The sequence below is a fragment of the Pholcus phalangioides genome, unplaced genomic scaffold, assembly GCF_987345545.1.
Source record: "Pholcus phalangioides strain wild (caught in Gottingen) unplaced genomic scaffold, Ppha-v1.0 ptg000007l_1, whole genome shotgun sequence".
NCBI lineage: Eukaryota > Metazoa > Arthropoda > Arachnida > Araneae > Pholcidae > Pholcus > Pholcus phalangioides.
Window position 1 is genome coordinate 11,804,491 of NW_028301600.1, and position 25,785 is coordinate 11,830,275.

Sequence of the window (25,785 nt, forward strand, 5' to 3'; positions counted from 1 at the left end):
TATACCCTCGTATTCGAATGTTTTCTATCAAAACACTTATGCCTCAAAACCTGAGTTTTTAGTCAGATAACAAACATTTTCTCCCAACACCACTTGTTCAAACGTCTTAAAATGTTGCGTATCTTTCAACACCAAGGTGTTATATTCTTTAACTAGAGGATTTCTTATTAAAATGACTTAAAAATATTTTATGGCACAAAGTAGGAGTAAATGACAGTGATTTTTGAAAAAAACTTTTGAAAAAACTTTTAAAAAATGATCAAACTACATTTTGATCATTTGATCATTTTTATCGCATCGCGGTTATTTTCTGCACACCAGGGCTAATTAGACTGGAACCTACAATTTTTAGCTGGTTCCGAACGCCAGGCTTATTTTTTATACTCATCGAGAGGTTGGTGCGCTAACGCCTCGATGGGGGACACCCTGCGGTAGCAAATTTTTGCTGCGATCATGCGCCGTTTCTGTTGTACCCTGTGTCAGGAAAGTTTTCTGACAAGGTCGAACCGGGTATCGAACTCGCGACACCTCTAAACTTCCTTTGGTACTTAAGGCGAGTATCTTATCGACCATGGCTATCGCACCCCTACATTTTGAAGTCAAAATTCGAGAATAAATAACCAAGAATTAAAATTCTATATTGTATAAAAATATCTTTAATCTTTGAGAAACATTTGAGTGCCTAAAGTGAATAGAACGTTTTTAGATGTTCCTTAAATGAAGGATATTTCTCCCATAGGAAAGCATGGGAAGCCAAGATCGTACACTAACCTCCTTAAGCAAAATTCATGCGATATTCGAAACATGATTGCAAAACATTCTATGAAGGGAATGTTTTGTTATTTCCACAGTACATTCAGCTAGTAACGGTGAAGGTTATGTAACAAATTATTGTCTGAGACTTTCATGGCCGGCGTTCAATGACTTGCTAGCGGTTTCCGGGATATTAGGCCGAGGATAAAAAGGAACTTTATTAAAAAATTAGCTTCGAGCACAGTTGGACAGAAGACCGAAACGTCCATGTGACAAGTGACTGGCAAGGAAAATCCAGCCTTTAGTAGGGTATATGATCACCCCTGACTGCTATGCAGGATTTACATCGTCTGCCCGTGCTGAGTAATGGCTGTCAACGAGCTTTTGAGGCATTGCTGCCCATTCCGGTTGTAGCGGCAATCGCTTTTCCGGAATCGTTGCTAGCGGCTGGTGACGTGCTGCCAAGCATCTTCCTAGAGTGTCCCACACGTGTTAAATTGGATTTAGATCCAGGGACCTTGCCGGCTAATAAATACGTTGAATATCTTCACTCTCCAACAGCTCTGTACGATAAGGTAGCGTTCTGGTCCATGAAGAGGAACTGAGGACACATAGCATCTCTAAAAAGACGCACGTGAGGAAGTAAAACCGCGGTATAATAGCAGGTACCAGTGACTGAACCACCTCAGAAGATGCACAGGTAAAAAGCACAATACCTCCCAAACGAGAACTCCGCCGCCTCCAAACCGGTCCTTTTCAGTGATGTTGGAGGGCTTATAGCGTGTTTTCCGCTTTCTCCAGATGTGTATGCGTCCAGAATCGCTAGTCAGACTAAATCTGCTTTCATCCGTAAAGAGTACTCGGCCTCAATTTTTCATCTTCGTCCTTAATTTTTTTACACACCAGTATAGAAAAACGATTAAATTCCAAAAAATAAATTTCACAGAGGTCTGGAACATTGAAATCTACACTGCTGTATTTTAGACTATGAGGTACTTTCCAGAATCAATAGTAATGCTGCGCATTCGATACATTAAAAGGGCCGTCGTAACGACTTCGGGGGACAGTGTCAAATCATTTTTTAAATCTATGATTTCATATAGGCTACATATGTCGGGAAACAAAATGTGTGCATCGAAAAGGTATACATCACTACAGAATTTACAGAAATGCTATAAAGCACTTTATAGCATTATAAATAAATTAAATAAATAATTTTAGAGTCATTCAAAAAAGTAATTTAACAATTATTGAAAAAATAATTAATGAAAATATATAAATTAATGATAATGAAAATTAAGCGTAAATGCATGTCATTCAAATATTCCGGAATATTTCAAATTAATTTCTTATTTTCAATCGGGTACTAAATACGATGTTGGGTCGCCAAAAATTCTATCAAATTCAAAAAAATATATATAGATATTTACAAAAAAGAGTATTAAATCCAAACTAAGAATAAAGTCGTCTGGGGATGAAAAAAAAAACCAACCTAAAAATGTACATGAAAGCTAGAAATTTCTTTAGAAGAAACGCTACATTTTGAGTAACGCTATATCTTCAGCGTATATAAAAAAGGAAAACTTCAGGAAATATATATATATATATATATATAAACAAAAAATATGTATAAAACTAAAGAAAAACATTCAAAAAAATTTTGCTATTTTATTTTATATTGAAGTTGTTTGCTGACTTAGGAGTAATTTTCTTTCTATGAAGAAGCCAAAAAAAAAAAAAGGAAAGAAGTTATTTTTCTTTCGGCGAGAAATGGCAGCTTTTCTCGCCCTCTTCGATTAAGTTGGGCGTCTCTACGCACAGACGCTTAAAGGATCAACGCAGCTTTATTTTAATCCTCCCTCACAACAATTCTTTGTTTCTAAGCTTCCAATACGTTACTAAATTCTGTAAAACTCTTCCAACCTCTCCTTCACCTTTTTTTTTTTTTTGTAGTCAGTCACCACGATTGCAAAATAAAATGCTTATAAAAATTAATACAAAACTCTCGATCCAAGTCACGGGCTTAAAAGCACAAACGATTCCATGTTTCGCGAGAGAAGACACGTGTATATAAAGCAAACATGCTACTAGCTTCTGTCACAACATTCATTGTGTCAACAGATATACTATCCTGCGCAATACCTCTCATAAATTCTCTAAAAATAGAATATAACGTCCAACTTTTGTTTTGTTTGGTAAAGATAACAATATCGTCGAGCCAAAAGCTGAAATCGATGATGGTTTGGATTCACGAAATCCTATAACAAGCTAGATATATTTGCGACAAATTTCTTACGCTTCAAAGAAATAAATACAATTTTGTATTTGTTATAACGGAATTCTAGGATACTACAATCCAATTGGCCAACAAGTTGCCTTCAGGGGAGTTGATACCTTCAACATAGTGAAAAATCATGTTCTAATAGAAATTTCATTAAAAATACTATTTAACCATTGATTCGTTTCAAATTTTTTACACATGTTCTTGCTTGCATGGGCTATCCTATGCTGGTATAAAGTTTTACTTATCTTGGATACCTACGTTCTTGCAAATTTCCAAACCATGCATTAAAAACAGCTTGCGTTAATGATAAAATACCATCAATGCAATTGAATAAAAATTGATTCAAAATATAGAAACAGTTCGGTTCATGAAATGAAACAAAATGTTGAGATTTTATTGACTCAATATCATTTAAAATTTGAATATTGATCTTGAAGGTTGAGATTTCATTGACTCAATCGCATTTAAAATTAAATTTTAAATTTAACAATTTCTGAAATTTAAATTTAAATTTTAAAATCCGATTTTAAATAAGATTAAGTCAATGAAATCTCACACTTTTGCTTCATTCCATGAAATGAACTGTTTCCTCTATTTTGAATCAATTTTTATTCAATTACATTGATGTCATGGTATTTTAGAATGTGCGCAAGCTGTTTTTAATGCATTGTTTTTGAAAAGTTACAAAACATCAAGTATCCAGGATATGTATAACTTTATACCTTGGAAAAACTTTAAATAGGGTAGCACATACAATTCACGAACATGTGTAAAACATTTGAAATAAATCAATGGTTAAATAATGTTTTTAATGATATTTCTATTAGAGCATATTTTCACCATGTAAAAGGTGTCAACTTCCGTTAAATTAATTTCAGCATAAATAAATATATAGTTGAACCTCGCTGTGAACCTATACTCGATACAATAATAAAACCCTCTAGATCGATGTTTTTCAAATCTTATTTTGAATTACCTACAATGTTAAATACCTCTCGATACAACGATATCCTCTACTACGATAAATTCCTCTATAACGATATTTTTAAGAGATTTTGAAATCCGCTACAACAATATTTTTTTATATTTCGCTCAAAAATTTTCAAACTTCGTGCCTTGTTTTTATTCTTCCAAAAGGGTCAAATAATAAGCGGTGATTTGTACCACATGATCAATGAAAATGTTGGTAATGCTGTTGGTATTGTCACTTTCTCTGTAAGACACAAAAATGCAATACGGTAAACTTCTTTACAAGGGCAGTGCATCTGAATGAGTTTCATTAATCAACCAATCAATTACGCTTTTTCGTGACGAATAAATACTTTGAAGCACAGAAGAAAATAAAGCACATAAAGAAAAGATGCCAACAATACCATAAATTTGGTGACACGAAATGACAATGTTGCACCTCGATATAATGGCATTCCCTTTACGATGATATTTTTTCCCGTATACATCGAAGAGTACATTATATCTAAGTTTCACTGTATATTGCATTATGTGTATCCATATATGGAGGTTAGATATAGCTATCAGCACGCTATGCATTTTACTGGCGAACCGTTGATCCTTGAGGCATACTTTCAATTAAAAAAAGTATCCAAATAACGTGTAGAACTCAGAAATTCCATTCAATCATTCATGTTGCAAGAGGTTGTATAGTTATAAAAATATAAAAATTAACGTTTTATACGGACACCCTGTCCTCAAAAACCCAATAAAAGGTTGTTGTCCTGTCTTTGTTGAGCCTAACAAGAAAATTTAACGTTTACAAGTTCAATATTTGCGATATAATTGAATTTACAAATCGATGAAAAATTTTGAAAGAACAGCACAAACGAAGCAAAAAGCGTTGTCCATTCACACACTTATGCTGTTTTCCCCTCAACTTCCCTTCCGTTTTTTCAATTCAAATATACCGTGAATAAAGGACTTAAAAAGGTAAATTTTTCATTAGGTTTTTGAGCACTGAGTGACCGTATAAAAAATTATTTTCTTTTATTTTAATGACTATAGAACTCCTTGCGACATGAATGATTCATCTGAGTTTTACGTTATTTGGATGTTTTTTCTAACTGGATGCATGCATCTAGGATCAACGGTTCCCCAGTAAAATCCTGCGCTAGCTGGTAGCTATGCACCCTGTATATACAGTATATGTATATTGTACGCAGGGTGTTCTTTAAGTGCTAATTACGCCTTTTACCTCATCAACCGTCCGTCGTAGAGATGAGATTATAATTTAAAAAGTGCTCAGAAATCGTTCAAAAATTATCCTATACCAGTTTTGAGAGTGGAAATACATTGTGTGACAAAATAAAAAATTGAAATTTTCATACTTCCTCTAACCCCGTCCTCTAACTTCCAATTAGAAAGTTGTTGCACTGAATCTTCTGGAGCCAACAGAAAACATTTCGTGTTTCGAAGTGGAATATTCGATAAGATATTTGAATTCAAAAATCGGAGAAAACTTATGAAAGAACTGCAAAAACTAACGGACAATGCTCCTTTTCTGCGTTTATGCTGTTCTTTTCCAAATTTTCTCTGATTTTTAAATTCGAATATCTCAGCGATCGAACTTAGAAACTTGGATATCTTTTGGCCTCGGGAAAGACAAGGCAACAACTCTGTAATTAGAAGTTAGGAGACAGGGGAACTGCATGAAAATTTAGATCTCTTCATAGCCCAAGCCCTTAATAATCCTATCTTCATACATTCTCTCAAAACCAAATTTTTTTCTTTAGGAGACCTTCAAAACCGTGCGTTTACGACATGTTTAACACTAGGACGACCTAAGCGAATAAAAATCTGAAGGATGGCTTTAGGAGAAGGGATAAGAAGTCCCAAATAACTAAATTTCGTTTCATCTGAAATAATTTTCCCATTCAACTCATACGTGTAACGTTGGTTATTCTAACAACAGTGAGCACTTGCGAACGTTGAAAATCATGTCCATACATGTGTTCATGCAGCTTTTGCATTTAAAATAAACTGGAGCAATTTCTATTGCAAAGATTTCAAAATACGCTCATCAGTTTTATGTCATCTGTAAATATAGTAATTGGCATCGATAATTTTATTATAATCTATACATAAGTGGGAAAAGTATCGAATCTAGGACATTTCCTTGAGACACCCAATATGAAAGTTCACCATGACCTACTGTGACCATCTGTAAAAGCATATATATATCCAAATCAACAAGCTGTCTCTAATGCCAATCCCGTGAAGTTGGTTACACGTGACTTTCCCTTTCTAAAACCATGCCGGTTAATCGGCAGTGCATTATTGTCCTTCATTCACTTCACCACAGTGTGCATTTAATAACAATGCATTAACATGTACTGTTAATAATAATTCATTATTTTTAAAAGTATCTTATCGAAAGTATTTTAAAAGTACCTTTTTGTGAAAACAGAAATAAAGTTAGAGCAAATTTCTAAATCTGGTGTGACGATACCTTCGACAACACTGCGCCAATCTGTCCGACTGGCAAAAAAAGAAGACATTCGTATATTCCTTAAGAACACTGGGGTGAATATCATCTGGTCCAGGTGCTTTGTTAGACGATACTGTACAAATACGATGCTAAAAAGTTGTAGGAATTCCTCTTCATCTTCAATTTCATCGAGTTCTTTTTCACTCAATGATTTAACCCTCATAGAGTACCAACGTATTGTTAAAAATGGCCGGAAAAAAGTTATTCAATGCTCTACATACGTTTTTAGTGCCCTCTACCTTAGACCCTTCAATGAAGGGGTCAACGGTCACCTTGCTTTTATTATTCATGTACTTGAAGAATTATTAACTTTCATCACCAATACCGTCTTCCAATTCAGATTCAACTTCATTTCTGCTATCTCTCTCTCATGACTATATTTCTAACTTTATTCTTTTACCGATAATTATACAGGGTGTCCTGTAAGTATTTGCACGGCCTCTATCTCATCAACCTCCCGTCGTAGAGGCATGATTACAATTTAAGGAATGCTCAAGAGGCGTTCAACCCTGTACCAGTTTTGAGAGTAAAAATACAGTGTGTAACAAAATAAAAAAAAATCGAAATTTTTATACGGTCCTCCTGTGCTCTAACTTCCCATTAGAAAGTTGTTGCGCTGTCTCTCTTGATGCTGACAAAAACTCCACGTTTCTAAATGCAATATTCACAGAAACATTCGAATTCGAAAAACGGAGGAAATTTGGGAAAGGACAACGTTAAATGCGGGAAAACCGTTTTATCCAAAAAAAAAAATTTAGATTTTTTTTTTTATTTTGTGACACACTGTATTTTCACTCTCAAAACTTCTACATGGTAATTTTTGAGCGCCTGTTGAACATTTTTCAAATTGGAATCATGCCTCTACGACGGACGGTCGGTGAGATAAAGAACGTGCTAGCACTTGCAGGACACCCTGTATATAGACAGATATCCGCTACCCATCTTAAACACTCTGAAATATCTTTATCTTATTAAGATAATAATCCAATCCATTATCCGTGCATAAGAGAGGATACGTCGAACAAATTTGTTTCTTTCGAATAAGAAATGATGCCAAGCAAAACAGCGGAAATTTCCTTCCTAAAATTTCACCCATTGATTTACCATCCCAACTGAGATTTTAAATGGGCTCTCAATATTACAGCCGAACTATCGCTCAGAATCACAACGTCGATTCTACGAAAATAAGCAACCAATCCTTCGTTGTTAGATTGATCCTTAGAAAATTCAGATTTACTTAACAACGCAATGGTCAATAATTTCAATAGCATGTCCATAGGACTAACGCGGCAACCGTTGACTTTAGAAACATATTTTCAACTTTAAAAATTTGAAATAAGTCTGATGTTTGATAAATCGTAACTTTTTTGACGGGCTTGCATATACAGTCGAATTCCGTTTTAACAAATACCGTATAGCGAAAATCTAGTTTCAACGACACTTTTCTAGTCCCCCAGAAAAGTTTACATAGGAACAATGCAAAAACCTAGAATTACGCTAAAAGATATTTCTTCACTTCTCGTTATAAAGATATTTATTTATAACGAAGTGATTTATCTGGTCTCTTGGAGCTGGTTATAACGGGATTCGACTCTAAATAAAAATAATAATGAACTTTTTACACAGATTCCGTATGCAGTGAAATTTAGAACATGCCAAGACAAATCAATACCAATAAGAATTATAATTACATTTTTAAAATTAATTAATTGATTTAAGAATTTAAATTTAAATTTGAAATTAAATATTCATTGAGATATCAGAAATGCAAAATAGTGATTTTTTTTCTCAAACTATTGTTTTGTTGAAGACATCATATTTGGCTTAAAAATTTTTATTTATAGGGAAGTGACGGTATAAAAATGGAAAAACAAACTTATATTTTAGTTATTATTCAATTTCATTATTCTTCATTAATTCTTCATTTCATTAGCTATTATATTATATTAATTCATTCAAAATTCATTCGGTTTAATATGGTATTATTTAATTTACTTTAATTGATTTGGTTTTTCTATCATATTGATATTTATTTTATAAAGCCCACGTGTGTTCAGAAGCCATGACGAATTCAGAAGTCATTATGATAATGAAATCGTATAAAACGATTATAATGAGAACACAAAGATATAGAATGAGTACTTATATTGAACAATATAAAAAAATAAAATTAATGGAAACTCAGAAATTATAATGTATTGTTTATAATGTATCCCTTTAATGCGCAAATTTCTTTTCGAGCTGAGACAATTTTTTTCATAGTTAATGGCACGGATTGATACCCGAGAAAATCATTTAACACATCTATTTGAAATTGCACTGCATATACAGATCCTTATTGAAGACGTGCAAAGCTTCTAAAATCGCATATAAATACATGTATTGAAGTAGTATTGATTTTCAAATATATATAACTACCTTCTTTGTGATTCAAACTATAGTAATAAAAAAAAATTCGGATTGCAAAACAAAACTTTTAGACAAATCCGCAAAATCACAACCTCATATGTTCTTCAAGAACAGAGTTGTTGTCGTTGATTGGGACATCTACTATCAAATTTGAGGTCTAAAATAGAAATAATATCACCTCGCCTTATATGTGCCAAGGCAATTCTGAATTTTTATCTTCAAACTGGCTTCAGTAAACGTTTGAAGGACCGTTTGCACCTATGCAAAGCTATGCATTTAAGAGTTGAAGTTCTTTGTAAAAACGTATTTATAGTAGTTTCTGCGCAGAGTTACGGACGTATTGCTTTATACAGTAAATGTGATAAATCTTACATGACTGTATAATCCCCGAGAATCTGATAAATTTCCCTAAATTTATCACTTTCACCGACTATTATGCATAGTACCCAAGAGTCGTTGGTAAGTTTGATAAATTTCGCTAAATTAATCACTTTTATCGGTGATTACGCAAAATACCGTAGCGTCGCGTCGTTGGGAAAGCAAGATAAATCGTACTGTATATATATAACATACTATACATGATAATTCATACATGTATTGTTTAATTATATCAGGGTAGGATCGTAAAATTTGTTATCATTATATCGGGGTCCAACTATATTCATCACGCATGCTAGACTCATTTCAATTTTTTTCATATTTATCAAATTCACCAATTACATGTGGGTATTTTGCATAATCACAGATAAAGGCGATTTGAAGCATTCATCAAATTTACCAATGGCAGTTGTAATTATACAAATACAAATACAACGCCACAACAGGCAAAATGCCCAACGAGGTGGCTGATAAAAAGATGCCCATAAAAATATAGATGTCATATATTCCAAGTCCGGTAGCATAATATCCGGTGAAAGTGATCATTTTTTTTAGTATTTATCAAATTTACTAACGAAGCTTGGGTATTATGCATATTCACTGGTAAAAGTGATAAATTTATCAAACTTACCAAAACGATAGTTAAGTATGAATAATAACTGGTTATTATTTATAAAAACCAATTTATCACAATTATCGTAATATTACAATCACATATTGAACACAATTCAGTTAAATAGCAGAGATTTCTTGGCAGGAACGTGATATCCTCCTACAACTAGAGCAAAGTTTTGGTAGATCTTCGATGTCGTATTCGTAAAGAAAAGCATTGAGAGACGACCACAGGAATTAAAATACAAACATGAGGTATATCTCGTCGTCTTAGACGAAATTACATGAAATATTAAAACGGTAATTATATCAGGAAATTATTGCATTTACTTATTTATTCTACTTAAAATTTATCAAGCTTTATTTCCTTTTTTATTTAACAAAGTATGAAAAGTTCTGTTGAGGTATTTGAAATTTAAATTCAAAAATTAAACGGAATGACAATCTTACTATAATTTCATTATTCACCGCATGTTTTTGATTCTTCTCGCATTCTCTTCTCCTTTTCCAAGTTATTTCGGATGACAAAATGGTAATTATGTAACGAGATTATTTCATTTTTTAATGCAATTACATTTATATTTTACTTTTCATTTAATTATTTGCATTTCCGCAATATTCAGACGCGCCCTAAACCATTGCCGATCTCGTCAAAAAATTCAAAGTCGAATATTTTGGTGAATATTGCATATTAAAGTATAAATTTTTTTTTGCAAATGTCTTTCCGGAGCATTTTCTACTGATTGAAGTTTTTGTCACACGGGGTCTGTATAAATACTATTAGCTTTATTCATCATTTTATGTTTACAACCCCTCAAACAACTGACGTAAATTTAGAAAAATGAACATTTGAAAAAAGTCTTAATTGCAAGTATACTGCTAATGTCAACGTTTGCAAAAATAGTGAATAGGACAAACAATTCCAAAATTCTTGTGTATATATCTCTATACAGGGTGCCCCGTAAGTCCTTATGTGGCCTTTAAATCATCAACAGTTCCTCACAGAGGAATAGTTCCAATCTTTAAAATGCTCAAAATGTGTTAAAAAAAGTAATCACTCTGTACCAGTTTTGAGAGTTGACACCAGAACGACGAGAATTCGGAACTAACTAGAACGACCATAGCGGTCATCTTGACCCCAACATAAAGAATATAATAATTTAATTCATAGGGCTGTCTAAAAGGCGTTGTGCCCCTTGGAGCTCAATATGGTTATATATGTGTTCATGCCTTGCCCTTTCTATGTGGTTTCTGTTTTGTCTTTTAAATATATTTTATGTTTGTTTTTGCAAATAAAAAAAAAAAATTAAAAAATTATTTTTCTTTATCGAGCTTCTTAAAACAGCTCATATGCAGTCTCTTTGACATATTTTTGCAATGTACTCTTGTTCATGAACCATTTTTTTGGAATTTTAAACAAAAGGGCTTTCTTTGACAAATACCAATACCGTGTTTTATTACTTTAAAAAGAGGTTAGAGACTATGGTATTTTTGAGTTCTTCTAATTCGTCGCTTCATTTTCACTTGGCAGTCTACTGACGAGGTTAGAAGTATAATACGATTAAAAAATTTGCGGAGAGATTTTCCATGCGCGGAATCAGAAAACGTGAACAGCCGCCAATTCCTGAACAAGGTAAAATACGTAAGAGAGACAGCTTTTCAATGACGATCACATTGTCTACCGAATTGAATCCCTCTCATCAGAAACATCAATAACACTCATCAGTAGCTCAATAAAGATTCATAATTTCTGGCAAAAATTCCCTTTGTCCGTGATTTCAAATTTGTGTGCGCATGGTATTCAAAACTTAGATTTTCTCTGCTTACCAACTATTGTAGAATTATTATTTTGCTGATTCAAAAGCGTGATATATTGTAAAATAACGGCTCCCCACATCATCCAGTAGTGTCCACAGGCTGAAATCTTTGGTCGGGCCGCCGGGAATCTCCTACAACGAATTTATAGTGTGAAAAGGTACAAAAAATGATAAAAATATTCTCGGCCTCCGGGCTGGAGCCCTGCCCATGGGTAAAATAGCGAAAAAAAAAGGATTCTTTTCGTCGTTCTACGTTGTAAAAGTGAATGTAATGTAGTAGATGCGCACAAAGATCCATAAAAATGCTAAATGAATTCAACAAGGTACGATGACGAGCGTTTTAAAAGTGTACCTTTGAATGGTAACAAATTAATTCAAAATGGGTACTGGAGAATAGCAAATACCATAATAGAACATATTTCCTCCCAATATTAATGTTCGTATTAAAAGACTGTCTATGTCACAGTATGCCTTGCAATCATATTTCAGCAATATCTCTATAGCGGCCAAAATGACCGCTACCGTCGTTATAGGTGGAACTTAATTTTACTGCTACACTAAGAAATCTAGAATATTCATATTTAAGAAGTCAAGAGCGTCAATAAGATGAAAAACGTCATGAAATTTCAAGTACTTGAGATAAGCCGCTCGAGCGTAATCGCAGATTAAAGGATGTTTGCGGCCAGAATGACCACTGTCGTCTCGTTTGGTGTTAAAATAATGTGGCACGAAATCAAAAACATTTTAATTCCTTTACGGTCCCCCGTCATCTAACTTTCAATAACAAAGATGTTGCTCGGCCATTTCGAAGAACAACAAAAAAAATCCCGTTTCCAAGTGCAAAATTCCCTGAGATATTTGAATTTAGAGTTTTGAGAAAAATTGGGAAAGAACACCAAAAATAAGGGAAAGAACCGTTTCTGAATCCAGATATTTCAGTAAATAGCACTTAGAAACGTGAATTTTTTTGTTGTCCTCAGGAGAGACAGGGCAACAGCATTCACATTGGGTTTTTAGGACAGGTTTTCCATATAAAAATTTAGATTTTTCATTTTGTCACTGCACATTGTATTTCCCCTCTCAAAACTGGTACAGGGTGATTTCTGAACACATTTTGAGCATTTTTTTAAATTGGAACCATGCTTTTACGATGAACATAAAGGCCGCATTAGGACTTACAGAACACCCTGTATATTTTTCTCTATCTCTGAATATCTGAATCAATTTATTTAAATATTTCAATAGAGTGACGAATCTTTAAATCACCAGTAAATAATTTATTAGATAAGCGGATTTATATATAGGGTCTTTATAATTAAAGTTCCACTTTGTGAAATGACCATAAAAGGAAAACTACTGGACAAAATATTATCAATCTTGGTAATAGTTTACAGGAGGTCATGGAATACAATTTTCCGCAAAAAAAAGTCAAAACTCACCACCAGCGGGGAATGGCGCTGTATGCAGTATTGTTAAACGAAACGAGACATGAAGACATCGGTTTAAAATGTTTTAATCGTTTCTAAAACGTGTTATAAAAGATGTTTAATGTGGCGTCCACCATTTTATACAAGCAAGCTAAATCGCATTACTGCGTTCTCAACAGGAGAACGCTTAGCACATGAGGAGGAATGTTACGGACTTGTCGGTGTATCGAATTTTTCAATTCCGCCAAATTGTTTGTTATCACCATAAACAGTGGCTTTGAGGTAATCCCATAGCCAGAAGTCACTGGGGTTGAGGTCTGGGGACCGGCGTGGCCAAGAAATGGGGAAGTGTCGGCTTATAGTCCAGTCATTCGTGAAATGCTGCTGAAGTAACTATTTGGCACAGTACCAATGTGAGGTGGAGCCTCGTCCTGCATAAAAACTGTGGTGTTTAAAATGCCACATTGCTGAAGTTCAGGTATCACGAAACATCTTAACATCGACTCTAAGCGAGCAGCAGTCACAGTGCCTGTCACGGGCCGTGACAGCACAGTGCATGTCCGTAACATTCCTCCTGATATGCTAAGAGCTACTGTTGAGAATGCAGCGATTGAACTTGCTTTCAGAAAATGGTGGACGCCACATTAAACATGCTTTATAACACGTTTTAGAAATGATTAAAAACATTTTAAACCGATGTCTTCATGTCTTATTTCGTTTAACACTATTGCATACGGCGCCATTCCTCGCTGGTGGTGAGTTTTGCTGTACAAAATTGAACCCCATGACCTTCTGTAAACTATTACCAAGTTTGATAACATTTCATCCAGTAGTTTCCCTTTTAAACCCATTTCAAAGTGGAACTTTAATTAAAAACCCTGTATATATTATATATATATAGGCTATATATATGTTGCTATTGTTCGCATGTATCAGACTAACGTTTTTTGTAGTTCAACGATCCGATCGAAACAATGCATTAGTCACTGAAGCCATTAAAATAATGAGATTAATTAAGATCTCAAAAGAAACGCACAAATACGACGACTGTTCGTACAATATTATTAGGAATAAAGACTGAAGTAAATGATAAATACTGCTCACGCAAAAGAAATAGGATATCTGTCTTCTCACAATTATTTCAATTTTTAGTATTTAATTCCGAAATCCGAGACAAAATTGTCTCGCAGAATGAGATTTACTGCTCTGTATTTTAACGTTTCCTCGTTAATGATGTATCTGTTACCTGTTTTGGTGTCTAAGATATTTCTTGTAATTAGGATGGTAATAGTATTATTATTTCAGTATTTCAAAGCTGTTTCACGTCAGGGTTCTTGAGTGAATCAAATCGTATACGAAAGAAACAATGGTAGGACATACCATTTCGAAACTTGCTGCTAATTCGTTATTCATTTTATACACTCTAATCTGCTAATTAGATCTTTAGTTTAGAGCCGATTCGGAACAGCTGGATAAAGATAACCATGCCCCACCCAGCTCTTATTTTGTCAAAGTAGAAAAAAAGGAGTGTTTTAATTAATTTTATAGTTTTTGTTCAACAAGTTTTACTGATTAACGATGAATATTTTTTTTAATTTTAATTACCCACTTTTTTTTTACAGGATATACTTACAAAAGGTTTTATTCATGTATTGAAATATAATTAGTTTTCTCTTAAATACTATTGAGAAATTTTCACTCACAGTACTTTGGATATATATTTCTCATATTACACCATATGCTTAATATTATTGTCATTATCAATATCGGTTTTCATATCTTTCCCGAAAATTAAAATAAATGAAGAGAAATCGTGAGAAAAACCCATTTTTTTGTCTTGCACTGGTAACTCACAGTGCATTCTGTAAATTCCGAGATGTCGGTATAAGTTCCACGCGTCGTTGCTGAAACTGGGGTGCTAAACCGCTGTGGACTGCGTTTAACTCGATTTTTAGCCCATTATTTACCATTGTCCGTCTTCTGGGACGCTTGTTTTCATTTCTAACTCAGCAGTGAATTTTAGTTTTGAATTTTGTACCTAAAATCTGAACTGACTGCTATAAACGTTAAAAGCTCAGTAAAAATATTGTAAAATTTTAAATAAATAATGACTAATTAATTAATCATTTTAGTTTAATAAAACTTTTTTCAAACAGTTTTTCTTTCATATTTCATTCATGTTATCATTTTTACGTAATTTGTTTTTGCCAAAGTTAAATAATAAAGTTTTAGCATATAATTGGTTAACAACGAGTACCCATTTAACTATTATATATATATTTGTGAATGCATTCACAAAATTTCTCTCTCAACCATTTCTAATAAAATAAACTATATAAATTATATACCATATATATAATAATTCCGTATATTGAAGATGAAACGACAAAAAAATTTAGTTTCAGAGTCTGTTGCGAGAGCAGAATTTTTGATCATCGTGTAAAGAGATATGTAAGTATTATTATCCTCATCAATAACGAGTGATGTATTTCAGATCAGATATTTGACGTATTATTTATTGGAGATTTATCGTAACGAATAAGAATAAACCTGTTGATAACCGAAAGTAATAGCACTGATAGATGAAGAGATTAATGTATATATGAATATAATTATCATCAATCAGCCTACGGGATCAGGTTATCGATAAGAAAAATACGACGTTTTTTTTGTTAAAACTTTTATCAGTAGTTACGATAAAAATTGTATTAATTAATTATAAATATTACTATATAATAATTGATTATAAATATTACTATATAATAATTGATATTAAATATAAGATTAATGATAAAAAAAATTATCAGCAGTAAGAATAATTTATCTTTTAAATATTCGTTCTAGTTTCTTCCTTTTGGAAATTATTGAATGTCTGAATTTTTTTTTTGGTTAACGCATAAGAAATATATAAAATTGTTTTTAAAGTTTGGTTTTTAATAGACGAAAATCCTCGAGTTTATTTGAATCTTTTTTGTCACTTTCTTCATTTTAATAAAAACTGAAAAATTATATAGTTTTCTTTAGATTTAGATATTTTTCGAGTTGCGTACGGGTACAATTGCGTTATTTTTAAATTATTTGTATTAATTTCAAATTAGACCATATCTTTCAATGTATCGAGAAATGTTAATATAAAAGGAATCGAGAACAGACTCAAACATATGGAAAGATAAAAAAATATTAAAACTAAAAAAATAGTTTAGAATCTTCTAAACTTTACATTTCATCTCGCTTATTTCGTAGTATCAAGATCGCGCAATGTACTCCGGTGAAGTAATTTTATCGCGATCTCAGTTCAATGATGGTTTCTAATTGATGAACCGCTCTAAGCCACGACTATAATTCGAACCCTTTCCTGCAAAGTTGGAATTTGTGTAAGATAACCGAACGATATTCCCCGCCGAGCGCTGTTTGTTATTCTCTATGTACAACGATAATACTAATTTGCGTTGTTTATTTTGTTACTCAAATTTATAATTAAAAGTTAACTTATCGCTATAAAAAACAAATTCAAACGATGTCACTTCAGAATTAGTGGTGCGATTTATTTGTCTTTTCCGTCTTTAAACCAATCTGTGGGGTAAATTTGCTTCTAAGTTGTAATTAAATGCTCTGAAGTATTTTTTAAAAATCTATAAATGTGTAATCAATCCAGATATTCATACCACTTCAATTGAAATAATGTAAAATTCTGAATGGGATCTAAAATACTTGAATCGCTGCTAACGTGTGGTGTGAGACTCGTGTAAATATTTTCTGAAAAAAGTGATACATATGTTGGAAATCGTAAATCAACATAGATTCTACTTTCACAAGCCGTTTTTACATCTTGACTATAATAAGTTTGGGTATTCTTGGTTGATGATTTGTATGCTTTATCATTTCATTGAGGAAATCTTAAATTCATTTATAGATATTAGTTTGTTTTGTGTATTAAAAAATAATGAAATTCAGGAAATATATATGTTGAATTTTTTTGTTCTTCAGCATATATTCTATTGAATGCTAACGGGATAGTTTTTTCTAATCAATTGTTAATCATCTTTCGCATCAAGTGAAATAGAAATAAAAATGAACGTTTTCACAAGAACCACTTCAGTTTAAATATTAAAAATTATATGTTTTTTATTTACAAACACTTCATTTTGTCTTCAAATAAATTATTAAAAAATTATATGATTCTCGAATATTTTTGTATTATTGTAGTTTTTATAAATTTCTCGAAAAAAAATGTTTGTGTATTGTATAAAGTATTTCTTTGCATGTGTATAATCAACTTACCCTTGCAAAGAGGCCGCTCGTACAGCTTGCCCAGCCATCCACAAGAGAGGCCCGATATAGAGCCAGACGCCGCACATGACCAGTTAGGCACCTGTCGACGCCCCCCTCTTAGTCACCGGTGGCCCGGAGCCGCATCGCAGGTTCGAGGGGTCAGCGTACAGCCGACGACCACCTTATTCCTTAAGGCCGTGCAACGGACGACCAACGACAGCGCCTTCAGGCCGCCGGCCCGCGCGACGATGTTGGTGATTATTACGACGACGGCTCGAAAAGTTTTCCCGCAGCGAGCTGCAGTCGTCGGTCCGACCGCCAGCATCGAGGCTCGAACTGAGCACTGATGCCAGGGTTGCCAAAGTCCAGATACACACAAAATTCCACAATCGCCAATGTCACTGAATAGAATTGCACTATCGCAAATAACGACGCCAACGTTTGGAGGCAAAACTCCTGAAACTTATTCGGATCGATATCTTGAAATTCCAGAGTTCTTCCACGCACACATACACGCATACACACACATACACACACACACACCACACTCACACACACACCCCACACACACACATACACACCTACCTTTTACCTTTACTTAGTAACGGAATGTAACTTGCAAATACTGCTAGATATTTTTTACGAACATAACAGAGAAATAAAAACGCCTCTGTTAAATTAAAAGAGACAAGAAAATAAATTAGCAGCGTGAAATATAATCCCAAAATATTGTGTTTTCAAAAACAAAAATTTGTTTTCTGATACAACAATTTGATATTCACAAATATAAAAATATATTTTTTCGAGATTTCTAGTATATTATACTCTAGCCAAGATAATAAATAAATTAAATATTTTTGATGTATATAATAGATATATGTGTAGTATACACGAATCTAAAAATTGTTTGTTTACTTTTGCAAAGCGCTTAGCAGCCAAATGAGCAACAAAGAAAAATTCGAATAAAAACCTCAAGTAAAAGGCTTCGATCGTGAATTTTTGTAGCACACGCGCAGTTTCAACAAACAGTTTCGGGGCGGCGTTTCTAAATGCTTTTCAGCGCCCTCTACTTATCGTGGAAAAAGAGGGGGGCGCCAAAATGGAGGGAGTACGAAACCCCTTAACATAACCTAAGGCCCGTGTCAAGAAACGAGGAGAGAGTGTAAGAGAGAGAGAAATGCGACAAGTGGCTTTTTCGCCCCAAAAATGGCTATGCTCAGCTGTTGCACCCTTTGGCTGTTCTCCAAATCCTAAACTTACACACGGCGGTCAACATTTTGCGGGTTTTTTTTTCCTATTCAGAATAATTCAACATTATCTAACAAAAGAGAGGAAACAAAAACACATACACAGTTTATTTATGTTTTCGTCAACCGGAAAGGAAAACAATCTGATATATTTATAGATCTATCTTTGAAAATTTATCGTTTTAACTTATAATGCCTATCGTTTCGAATAAAATATCTTATATCATGTTTTGTCGCAATTCTTGTCGAATATTTTTTATTTCGTATAGACCAGGAGTCTCCAACGCATGGCCCGTGGGCCACATTTGGCCCTAGGAACGTTTTTTCGAGGACTGTCGATCATTTTAAGAAAATTGTTGGAAACATTTAAAAACGAATAGTTCTAGAACCAATGAAAGAAATAATTTTGAAATTGATGGAATAAATAATTTTTAAATGGATGAAATAAATAATTTTGAAATTGATGAAAAGCGTGATGAAAAACTACTTTGGCATTCATGATGACAAAAATATATCTAGAAAATAAATGAAAGAATAATTCTCTAGAACAGTTTCCCAACCTTTTTTGTCCCCTCGCCAGAATTCAGAATTTTTTTTTCTCCCATCGTCCCTCAACGCAATCTAACCCATAGGATCCTATGTTATACCCGAAGCTTCTACCGCCCCCCCAGGGGGCGTTAACGCCCACGTTGGGAATCACTGTTTTAGAATGAAATGAAAGAAATAATTTTGAAACAAATTGATGAAAAATCGAAATTAATCAAAGAAATAATTCTGAAATTGTTTAAAAATTTAGAATTACTGTAACAAATAATTTCAGAATTAGTGAAAAAAGTAACACAATGAGAGAAGTAATTTCATAATTTCTGATAGAAATAATTTCCCAATCAACAATAAATCAATAAATCACAGTGATTTACATTAAGTGATTTCAGATTAAAATTAATCTGAGAAATAATTAATTGAATCAGTAAGTTATCAGAAATTATCAGAAACTTTTTTTTTCAGAATTAGTGAAAAAAATTATTTGAGAACGAATCAAAATTGATATAAGGGGGCCGATTGGTCCCTTCTATTATTCCACTAAATTACATGAGTTGATGGCCCGCGTGCTTCGTGAGAAGTTTCAATTTGGCCCACCGTGTGTGGAAGGTTGAAGACTGTTGACAAAGAAGGATCTCCCCAGATATTTAGCTTTTCCGCAGATGCATTACTGATGCTGAAAAAACTGTTTTTAGTATTAGTTTGTTAGGGCTTGTATGTCACCTACAGTAGGATATCCTATTCAGACCTGAGCTAAAATTGACTACTAAATTTGTTTTTATTGATTTGTGTTTATTGAATGTCAAAATACCCTTTAAAAATTAGTTAATTAATTAATTAATTAGGTCGACTTTAAAGGGAAACAATCTGATATATTTATAGACGATCTTTGAAAACTTATCGTTTTGGCTTATAATATGCGCATGTATTCCTTTTACCCTTAACGCCAACAAAACGGAATGCCTATTATTCCACCAAATTAATAAGAAAATGCCTACAGATCCCTCAAAGTTAATAATACTTGCATTTAGCATAGTTAATGTGTTAAATTTCTTGGAGTGCATTTCCCACCTCACCTTAAATAGAATGAGCACACAAATCGGCTAAGAAAAATAGTCAGCTAGAAAATAGGAATAATCACTAAAATTTCTTTTCTTCTCCTTTTTAAAATCACTTTTGTTACTTTACAATAACATGGTCCCCCGTCTCTCTCTTACTGTCACCTGGTCTGGGGCAGGACTACTAATAGCAATATAAATAAACTTTGTGGCCTGTGTTTTTCCCGTATAATAAACTACCAGTCTCGCTTCTACATGATTATTTTATTTCCATTCTCGCGTTCAAAACAATTAAATTCCACGACCACACAAGTAATCCTATTATAACCCCAGCACTCGCGTCTCATAATTATAGCACTAGATCCCGTACTCATCTGATAATAGCCTATGCTGGAACTAACATTTTCTACGATAATTTAAATTCTCTTGGACCTAGAACTTGGAATTGCCTACCACAATCCTTGATACTCATAAATAGTTTGCCTGTTATGTTTAAGAAGAAATCGAAACATCATTTATTACTGACACACTGACCTCTTGTATACATATACAGAGTGCATAGCAAACGGGGGGGGGGGTATAAAATTTTACTGGCGAACCGTTGATCTTACAGGAATATTTCCACTAGAAAAAGTTTACAAATACCGCGTAGTACTCATATATGCCATTCACGTTTCATAGGGTTGTAAAATAAAAAAAAAAATACTTTTAACCCAGTCCCCGTGTTCATTAAAACCGGAATAGAAAGTTATTTCCGTCTCCCTTGATGCCAACTATACAAATCCATGTTTTTAAGTGCAATATGCACCGAGATATTCGAATTTGAAAAACGGAGAATATTCGGAAAAAAAAACAACGTTAAATTGGAGAATATCTCAGTGAATATTGAACTTAGAAACATGGATTTTTTTGTTGGCATCAAAAAAAGACAGGGAAACAACTTTCTAATAGGGTTTTGGAGCACATGGGAACTATATAAAAAGTTAACATTTTGATTTTAATAAATACACAACCTTTTGAAACATGAATGACATCTGAGTACCACATGTTATTTGGAAACATTTTTAATTGGAAGTATACTCCTAGAGATCAATGGTTTGCCAGTGAAATGTCATACACGCTGTTTTCTATGCACCCTGTATATGCATATATATTTGAGTAGGCATAGCTTTTCAGGTCATTACTTTGATATTTGAATTTGAATTAAACTATTTTATATTGTATTTCGGCTCAATTCTTGTCGAATATTTTTTATTTAGTTTAGACAAAAAAGGAAAATCCCCAGATGTTTAGTTTCTCCGCAGATACACATGATGCTGAAAAACTATTTTCAAAGTGGGTTTTTTGGGGTTTGAATCTGTCAACGGGAATATACTCTTCAAACCTGAGCCAAAACTGACTCTTGAAAAACATTTTATTTATTTGTGTTTATTATATGTCAAAACGCCCTTTAAAAAGAAAAACGTCATTAAATTAATTGACTTGAGTCTATATCTTTACTAGGACCATATGTGTTTGGTATCCTTACGCCTACCTCGAGTCTTAACTTTAAAAAATAATCATTAAAAACAATTTGAAACCATTTAGAACTGTTAGTAAAATGTGTACATCTGGAGCGAAGAAGATAAAATTATTATTTCCATAAGCACTTAAAATCAGCTCTAAACTGTATAGATTTGCCAAAGAACTTCTTAAAGCATCGAAAATTATAGTTATATGACAAATAATAGTTTGTTATGATTCTTGAACATCAAAAGGTTACTAGGAAAGATATTAAAATAATTATGAATTTGGGGTTTTAAAAATGCGTGCAATTACTCTTCAGAGATGATAGATATATCTTAACTTAAAATGGACCTATATCAATCAGTTTTATTTTGAACGGTTCATTAAAAATGTTACAGAAACTTTATTTCATATTCAATCTGTATAAAAAATTTTATTTATAGAAGCATAAATCGGAATTTTTTTTTTTAATTTATCAAATATTCGAGTTATATATCGTTCATAGACATACGAATGCATTTCATCATGTAACAAAAGCTTTTATATTAAACTGCAAGTTCTTAGAAGTTATAAAATATATGTATGAGTTTCAACTTTTATATTAAAATTTCAAAATAATAACGTAATATCTATACAACCCATGGCAAAAAGTGCTCGATCATGTACAAACACACTACTAATGGTACATTAAAAATGCAAAAAACATTAAAAATAGTTATTTTTCTTTCAGTGAAAATATTTGTTACAATCAATCATTTTAAATACGAAATAACTGAGAAAAATTAAAAATGTATTGCAATGTGATCTTAAAAAATGATTTATGATCTGGTAACACCCAAAAAAGTGTTCTATCACTGTTTTAAAATATATGTTGGCTCGAACTATGTGAATGAAATAGTATTTGCGCAAACGCAGGGTAACCAGACAGTGTATGAAAAATTAATGGAACGGGATTTACATCGATGTAATTTTTCTGAAGAACTAAGAGATGAGTCTGAGAGAACATATCTTTCTGATGATCTCGGAAAGCTGATAATTTCCATGTCGGAAGATGCAGTTCGTCTAAACCAAGTTTCAGGATTGTATAAATGTATAGCTGTGCATCGAGAAGTATGGTGGGCTTTGTGAAAAAAAATCGGAGGGACTGTTGGTGTCGTGAATATATAATGCCTTGGGCTCGTCACAAACCTGGAATTTTACGAGTCACTTTTACGAGAGAAAAAAAATTGTCCACCCTCTCCCCGATAATCGGTATATTGTTGTAGTATAAGCATAATTGACGAGCAACCTCCATAACTGTTACATCCATGGTTGCAGCACAACCACTTGCAGCCGACATTGCTGCCAGCACTGTATACCGAAGGCTTTACGTGAACGGACTGTACCCCGAGTACCACGTGTTTGTGTTCTACTAATTGTCTCCAATCCAGAGACAAGATTAAACTGATCTCGTTATGTTATACAGGGTGTCTTGTAAGTGTTAATGTGCAGCCTTTATCGCATTAACCATCCGCCGTACAGATATAGTTTGAATTTAGGAAATTTTTAAAAAGCGTTCAAAAATTACCCTGTACCAGTTTTACGAGTGAAAATACAGTATGCAACAAAACAAAAAAAAATCTAAAGATTTATACGGTACCCCTGTCCTCAAACTTCCAATTAAAACGTTGTTGCCCTGTCTCCCCTGAAGTCAACAAAAAACTTTTGCAATTCGCAGGGATATTCGAATTCAAAAATTGAGAGAGAAATTGGGAAAGGACAGCATAAATGAGGGAAAGGAGCGTTGTGTCGCTTGGTTTTTGCTGTTCTTTCTTAACTTTTCTCTGATTTTTGAATTCAGATGTCTTAACGAATAATGCACTCACAAACATGGAATTTTTTCTGTTGGCCCGAGGAAAAAGGGACCGTTTAAAAATGTGGATGTTTTTACTTTGTGACACACTGTATTTTCACTCTCAAAACTGTTACAGGCTAATTTTTGAACATTTTACGAACTGGGATCATAACTGTACGACGGATGGTTGATGAGATAAAGGCCGCATTAGTACTTACACCCTGTATAAGCCATTACGTGCTTAATTTCTGGGAACCAGTATAATTTGCAAACGAATGTAACTTTTCTATGATGATCAGTGGCGTTTGCCATTTACTAACAATAAATTTATGAACGCCTCAAAATGATACTTAATGGTGTAACGGCACAAAAAGCAAAAAAAAAAAAACCTTTAGTCATTTCCATTCATTTATAATAACGTTAAAATGATTCTGTAATAGATTTTGACAGCGATAAAATACGTTAAGTGGCTTCGGTTCTTAAGACGAGAGACGTTCATCAAATTATCTTCGCATCTGCCGTGAAATTCATTCGAGTCAATTAACGGATATATTGCATCACTCCCAAAAGCTTCCCCCCATTACAAAAATCGACAATTTATATCATAAATGGTTTATAAGACGTTGAGTTTCATTTTTTAAAATCGTATCATTGACTTAAAAATACTTTAGGCTATCTAAATATTTCCTAGATAATCTATTGTCAGGTATTATTTTACAATAGTAATAACACCTAAGGCGTTTAAAGTAACTGCTACGTTGAAATGATGAATTTTTCGAAAATTGTCGAAAATTGCTTTATAGATTTATTTAAAATAATATTTGCCTGAAACAAAAAATGTTTTATTTTTTATGCATACAATAAGTAAAACCAATGTTATGACTGATTTGAATTGTTTGAAAGAATGTTTTTTTTTCGTTATTTTATTGCATAAGAAACTAAATTTCTCAAAACTATGCAATTTTTATAGCATGCAATTTCAACAGCATTTCAGATAATATTAGCTGTGCAAAGAATTTGCATTTTGGCTATATGTTTAGAATTGAATATTTTACAGCTGTTTTTTTAAATAAAATTTTGAATTTTTTCTTCAAAACGCACGTATCGTTTCACGAAACCTGCTATATCTCAAAGAATATTCTGTGCACCTTGAAACTTTTAATTCATTGCACAGATACCACTCATAGCAAGGTACAGCATCTAAACTATTCAAAATATATACTGTGGGTTTTTAATGTACAATGTCTGGCGTAAACATTGAAAATAAGAAAGTTTTGAGGACCATTTAAAATATCTCAAAGTTTTAGATTCAGAAATTTCTTTGGATTTCATTATTACATGCAGTATTAAGGTTCAAACCTCACTTGTTTTGTAAACATAACTTGATCCTTGCGAATTCCCAATAGATCTCTTCTTTTGTAAAAATCACAGTGCTTGAAAACAAAGTGCCCCTCATGTAGTAAGTTGCCTTAATGTACTTTTGAAAAGGGAAGGGAAGACTCTAATACCGTTTCATAGACGTCAAAAATCCAAAAAATGCACATTCAAATATATAAATGTACTATTTCTATTTGGCATTTCACCTGGACTTGCAATTTTTTTTACGAGACATTCATGATTTTTTCCGAATTCGATGGATGTGTGGATTATTGAATTTTAGTTTATAGTCAGGTTTGATTTGATGTTTCGTCATATATTCTATACCTGTTTTCCTCTCTTCCATGATTTAAGGTTTCCAAATTCTTCTATTTGCCGAAGTAGAAAGCGACAGACCGGAAATTTTCCCAAGGTAAATAGACTCTGCTCGACTGGCACGCAAAGTCGTTTAAAAAATCTTGTCATGTAATCCTTGCAGTTCATCAAATGTTCTTTGCCTAAGGCACAACAAGCAAACCACGGATACATCTCTTTGACACTCGATCGCAGTTTCGTAGAGGTGAACCATTTGCTCTAATGTAACACACGGCTGACATCCGAGATTGATAAAAATCGAGTTATCCGCGACATTTGATCGCCAATTCCACTCTTGCACCCGAATCACGTTCATCTTGTCGTGTGTGCTTCATTTTTTGATGAGGAACTTTTCCACCAATAATACCGCGTTTTTTTGTTCATTGCTTTTTATGTTTTGTTTTAACCTAAAACA

The 25,785-nt window shown here is 33.2% G+C and overlaps 1 protein-coding gene across 1 annotated transcript in view; it reads right to left on the minus strand.

Annotated features, from left to right (window-relative positions):
• The window catches only part of LOC149084914 (gamma-aminobutyric acid receptor subunit beta-like), a 295,218-nt gene extending 277,446 nt beyond the window's left edge, over positions 1-17,772 (minus strand). The window contains exon 1 of the mRNA XM_089232655.1: positions 17,461-17,772. Within this exon, the coding sequence (XP_089088781.1) occupies positions 17,461-17,537 (77 nt within the window). The 5' untranslated portion in view covers positions 17,538-17,772. The remainder of the gene's footprint in view (positions 1-17,460) is intronic.
• Positions 17,773-25,785: the final 8,013 nt, after the last annotated feature.